Source organism: Blastocystis hominis (genome assembly GCF_000151665.1).
Source record: "Blastocystis hominis, Singapore isolate B (sub-type 7) whole genome shotgun sequence assembly, scaffold_13".
NCBI classification, from domain to species: domain Eukaryota; class Bigyra; order Opalinata; family Blastocystidae; genus Blastocystis; species Blastocystis hominis.
The window spans coordinates 64,785-70,784 of record NW_013171820.1 but is presented as its reverse complement, the minus strand read 5'-3'; the positions used below and the strand labels follow the sequence as shown (position 1 = coordinate 70,784).

The 6,000-nt window shown below is 40.0% G+C and overlaps 2 protein-coding genes; both read left to right on the top strand.

Moving 5' to 3' along the window:
• Window positions 1–1,530: 1,530 nt before the first annotated feature.
• Window positions 1,531–2,533, top strand: GSBLH_T00001661001 (uncharacterized protein; the record flags this gene model as incomplete). XM_013040088.1 has 3 exons in its annotated part: window positions 1,531–2,097; window positions 2,128–2,332; window positions 2,363–2,533. Exons 1-3 carry the CDS (start codon window positions 1,601–1,603, stop codon window positions 2,531–2,533), a joined length of 873 nt encoding a protein of 290 aa, XP_012895542.1. The 5' UTR covers window positions 1,531–1,600.
• A 2,144-nt stretch (window positions 2,534–4,677) lies between these two features.
• Window positions 4,678–5,661, top strand: GSBLH_T00001660001 (uncharacterized protein; the record flags this gene model as incomplete). Its single annotated transcript, XM_013040087.1, has 1 exon — window positions 4,678–5,661. One exon carries the CDS (start codon window positions 4,678–4,680, stop codon window positions 5,659–5,661), a length of 984 nt encoding a protein of 327 aa, XP_012895541.1.
• Window positions 5,662–6,000: the final 339 nt, after the last annotated feature.

The following is a 6,000-nucleotide window of genomic DNA, read 5'->3' as shown; positions in this document are numbered from 1 at the left end:
TGTTATTTGTTGGAACTACATACAGAATAGGGGAATTGGTAAAGAGAAAGGAGCGAGTTTAAGAGATTGGTGGATTGTGTTTCTATATTACCTTCAAAACACGATATCCAGCATGCATACAATCTATTGAAAACGCAAAGCACACTTCCAGAAACGAAAATACAGTTATAAAGCATAAACCACAAATCTATGCAAATTCGATGAAAAAATTGTTGGCTAAAAACTAGCAACAATATTATCTAGTAGTGAGCGAATTTGCAGGTGAAAGATAACAGTTACCTGCATTTATGTTACAAGCACTTCTCTATATGCTCTTGCTACAAGCTGCTCAATACCCGAGCATACGTTTGAAAGAGACAAAGCCACTCTGCTCATATTCCTTCCCTTTCAACACCATTCGTAGACTACATTCGTGGCCTCTGATATAATACCCTTTCTAATCCTATACGATACAAATTGGAGTAGAACTCTAAGTGCAAAATCATTGGATGAACCAAATTCTGTTCATTCATATGATAGGTGAGCATTGAACGGTCGGCATTATTTCTTTCAAGTTCATCTAGGTATAGGTAAGTGGAGTGAGATTGGATTTTCGGGATGATGAGCTGGCAACGGGCGGACTGAAGATACCGTGTTAGAAGATTACGTTGCTCTCTGACTTGTTTGGTGGTGTACACTGATGAAAAAAATTGGTATTCCATTCGCAGGCTACCCAAGAGTGTGTATTTGGCAAAATATACACTGATGCAGGATTTTCCTTGGATGTCTGAGTACACATGTGAGGGTGTAGAGATGAAAAAAATTGGTATTCCATTCGCAGGCTACCCAAGAGTGTATATTTGGCAAAGTATACACTGATGCAGGATTTTCCTTGGATGTCTGAACACTCTATATTTTTGTTTCTTTGATGTTTTTGCTTGGACATATCTAATGTTTTATAGGTTTTTAGTTGGTTTGTTTGAAACACTCTTTTTTGTACTTAGTTCACAATTACCAAATAATAATAGTAATAATAATAATGGAGGAGATTAGTTTTTGAGTGTGGATTGTTATTTATCAAACAAGAGGTCGATTCGACTCTTTGTTGTGTATCTTCTCTTTACACAGTCAATATGGATACAATTCTAGCTTGCAAAATAGATATTACTCAGCAGTAACATAGGTTGTCTCACAAATCAACAACATGAACACAAAAAATCAAGTGTTTTTATTCAGATAAGACATGACTGCCTGCAGATATCTAGTCAAATTCTTGCTATCTTAAGAAAGAGAATACAGTACATTATACATGTCGCAATAAGCACAAAATCTCTTTAGCGATTCAATTTTCCAACCCTTATACAAACAATGATTCCCTAATTACCAAATGGAAAGTACAGACTCGCTCCTTTCATTCTCCTGGAGAATAGCGTAGCCAAACAGCCAGCGATACAACTAGGAACGAAAACATAGAATATTGACAATCACAGAAAATAGGGGCAATTATTGAAATATGCAAAATCGAGTCCATTTTCGTTATTACCATTCTAAGGTAAAACACTTCCTAGAGTCGTAAATCATCTTCTTGCAATCTGCTCTGTAATAATTTTCTATAATCTACATGAGTGAGTTGATTAACGGGATCTATCTGGAAGGTGCCCTAATAGGGCAAGGAGCATTTGGTCAAATCTTCCTTGGCCAGAATGTGCAGACCAAGCAATCTGTAGCCATAAAGAAGGAGATGGCCAATTGTAAAAGCCCTCAACTCGCCTATGAAGCTAAAGTATACAAATACCTCGAAGGTGGAATGGGGATTCCTCGGGTGTTCTTTCAACAAGATTCCCGAACCTATAACATAATGGTGATGGATCTGCTGGGCCCAAGCCTAGAGGACATGTTCAATTACTGTTATAGACGATTTTCCGAAAAGACAGTCCTAATGCTGGGAATTGAGTTGCTCACCCGTCTGGAGTTTATTCACCACCGAAATTTTATTCACCGCGATATCAAACCCGACAATTTTGTTCTAGGACTGGGAGAGAGAGCGAATGTGGTTTATGTTATTGATTTTGGTTTATCCAAACGGTATCGAACACCCGGAACAAAGGAGCACATTCCGTAGAGTCTGCTTTTGCGGTTGAACAATAGATATCGAGAGAACAAGAGTTTAACAGGCACTCCTCGCTATGCATCGATCAACAATCATTTAGGAAGAGAGCAAAGTCGGCGTGATGACTTGGAGTCTCTTGGATATGTTCTGATTTACTTCTTGAAGGGCCGTCTCCCATGGCAAGGCCTTCCAGCCACCGCGAAACAAAAGAAATACGAGTTGATAAAGCGTTCGAAAATGGCAGTTTGTAGTTTTTGCGCCCCTGAAATGTAGACATCTCTTGAGTCGCTCTGCGAAGGAATTCCGCCTCAGTTCATTGATTACATGAAATACTGTCGAAATCTGAAGTTCGATCAAGTTCCTAACTATCGCTATCTACGTCGACTTTTCAAAACTGCTCTGGATGAACGAGTTGGCTCTTTCCACTCCCGATTCCCTTTGTAGAAGCTGAAGAACGATGGTGTGTACGACTGGGTCAATTTAACGGAGAAGTTCAACGACAGCAAGCTGCCTAAGCACTGTCTGAACTCGAGTGGCTACATGCTCAGTGCCCTCAAATACGCTGCTCCGCCCGAGTTCCGTGAGATGTATAAAGAAGGTGAGTGTTTGGCCGGCGTTGCTCTGTAGCTGCTTACCGTAATCCTATAAATCGCACCGTCCAGATGCAGGCAATGAGCCATGCACGGCCTACTCCTCAGATGAGTATGGTCAATCCTGTACAGAGATATCCATATATGAATTCGACTCTTCCTGGTGTATACATTCCTCGCGAAACGCAGCCTGCTGTCCCGTCGTATCCCAATCGAACTGGGAACCGCGCTTATGAGAGTGGGGCGAGCGGGGCGTATGGACTGGCAAATCGCGTACCCACCATGTTCCCCAGTCGACCGACTCGTCCCGACCGTCCGGATCGTCCAGATCGTCCCGATCGGCATGATCCCAGGATGGGAGAGCAAGTGCGGGAACCAAGAATGTGAGTCATTCGTGTTTCGGAGGTTTGTTCACAAACATGCTACTAGTCTTTCGTTACATACTCTGCGGCTTCGCTTGATGGATGGGCAGGATCCCAGTGCTGAGAGAGTTTACAGAGAAAAGAGTCGATTACCTGAAACTGGACAAGCGAAAGGGACGAGGAACGATCCAAGTTGAGCGTTTCAGAAAGGGTACGACAAGAGAGTGGAGATGAAGTGATCAAACTTGCGCGATTCCAATACTTCCTACGAATGCCCGAGAGGCGAGAAAAACGTTGAATATCTCGCCAGTGAACACCTGTATTGGAATTGTCTTTCAAATTGAGTTGCGACGGAATTGATTCCGACAAAAAACAAGAATAAGGAGAGTAAATTGAAGAATTAGACGAAAAGAATTCACTTCCAGCAACAGGTTGAACTACCAGTGAACCAAAACAGGAAAATCGAAAAACCAATTCCAACCGGGTATTCCAACGAAACGAGAGACAAGGAATGCGAAGAATCAACATCAGTGGGATAGAGGCAATAATCGCACCCTACATCCGCGCCACTCGTAACAGTCCTTATAATTTACGCAAGATTGTGGAAAATCAATACCAGCCACACTTACAGAGTTTGGAAAACACAAGGAATCGAAAAAAGAATAGTGGAGACTCCTCATGGCACAGATCAAAAAACGATTCTGCAGATAGTTCGGTAGTTGTACACAAATCAATGATTGGGGTAGAAAAGTAAACTTTAGAATATAAAACCTTCTCTGGCAACGAGAAATCAAAACTAGAATCCAGGTCAGAAGGCTTTGCTAGAAACAAGAGACCAAAACACCCTACCATTATCAACAATGAAGCATCCAATATCCCTTCGATACCAGCACACTATCATATTAATAATACAAAACCAAGGACCAAAAAATGAATTGTAAAAACCTAAAAACCGATTGGTAGGAAAGATAGGAGGTTCACATTGTTATTATTCAGGTGACGCAATAGTGAGACATGAAGATATGGGAATGTTTGCATGAAAGATCCCAAAGTGGGTCCAGCTGAGGGTTTGAAGCAAAATGTATACACCAATTGTCTTCTACAACTAGATACTCATATTGCACCTATAAACTGTCTTGCATGTGACAAAAGACAAACGAATTCACTTCTATGATCTTTAAGCCATATCCTTCGATCCTAATTCAAATGGAGACCCTAACGACCCAAAACGATTCCAAGCGAACAACTGTAAAGGATGGGAGTTTCAATAATTGTCTTCCTTTTGGCTTATTTTTTCATGAATATGAGTGGCTTCATACAAAAGTGCATTTCCTGGATTTTGTCGCTCTTTTGTATGCTAGTTCTAGGCAATATTATTCATGAATTGCATGTTTTCTCTAATGAAAACTCAGGTCACCATTCTGATATGGCAATAAGACAGAATTATGACAGCGAGTCTGCTCAGAAGTTTGAAATGAAACAAACGGATGGTTCCAACGATTGGGACAAATTCACCGAGTTTGGAAAGTTTGAACGCAATCGTATATTCTTCTTCTTCGTGCTGTAATCTATAGAATATGACTATGACGATATCCAGTATCCTATTCCATTCAACGTCTTGGTCTCTAATATCTCAATGCGGTATGAGAATTATGGAATTTCAGTTGGTTCTCCTTCTTATGTTCTCACCGGCAATATTCCTAGATTTCAATATCAAAAATCGGATGTACTGATGGTCACTGGAGCTTCGGACGACCAAGCATTTGCGTCCTTCAATTGCTTATATTCTATGGTATTAGCCGATCCTTATGCTTCGTACCTGTACATCGATTTCGGACTCACGGACAAAGAACGGAATATTCTCTTTGCTCACTTTGAGTCGATTCGCCAAGTCCAATTGAAAATGAAGTCGAATGGTTTTATAGCCTATCGAAAGTTCAAGTGGAACTCATTCCCGAAATGGATGTGGACAGAAAAGAATATCGGGAAGGTGATTGCCCACATGGATGCCGCTTTTGCATGGAAAGGTATTACAATGTGGAACGATGGAGGCAATCTAATCAGGGAAGGAATCAGTCGAGAGATAACGAATGCTCGTGTGGATGGAGTTTACAGTCCTCCGTCGGAAGGAAACCAAAAGCGTTGGACGCATCCGGATACTGCTAATTTCCTTATCCAGCATCATTTGATCGATCATTTCAGCTACGATGACCCTAATTGTTCGACTGGCTTGATTGTATCGGACTGGTCTCATAGTGATGTTGTGGAAAGAGTGTTATATCCCTATTATCAATGCGCCTTTACGCAAAAGTGCGTATCTCCTCGTAATTCAAATAAAGATAACCACAGGCAGGATCAATCTGTCTTGTCTGCTTTACTAAATAATATCAAGCCTCGCAGATCAATGAACTGGGACTTTGATTATCATCCCGCTTTTCATTGGGAATTTGGAAATGATGAGGAAAAATGTAAGAAAATATCAGGAAATTTGCTACGATCAATTCAGGATACATATCAAATCAGGATAGATAATACATATATTCCAAGATCAATAATGAAGTATACAAGACTAGATGGTCCCTATGTGTCGAGAGTGATTGATAGGGAGTGGAAACCATAATTTTGTAAATCATATAAAATGAACTATTTTCTTCAGTTTGTTTTTTATAGATACAAGGAGTCGAAGGATAATTTCTGTGTGAATGATAATTTAGATAGGAAAAATGTGGAATTGAGGAATCATGAGCATAAGTATTCTATTCAAAGAATACACAGAATGAATCTTTTTTCTATGTGAAGGAAAGATGCTTGATCAAATAGACAATAAGAAGATGATGGTAAGAATCGTAAGTAATGTATTATGTAAAACAAATAACACATATATATGTATATATATATATATACAAATGAATAAAGGGAGCTATATTTACCACTAGCATGTGATAATAAAAAGTATAGA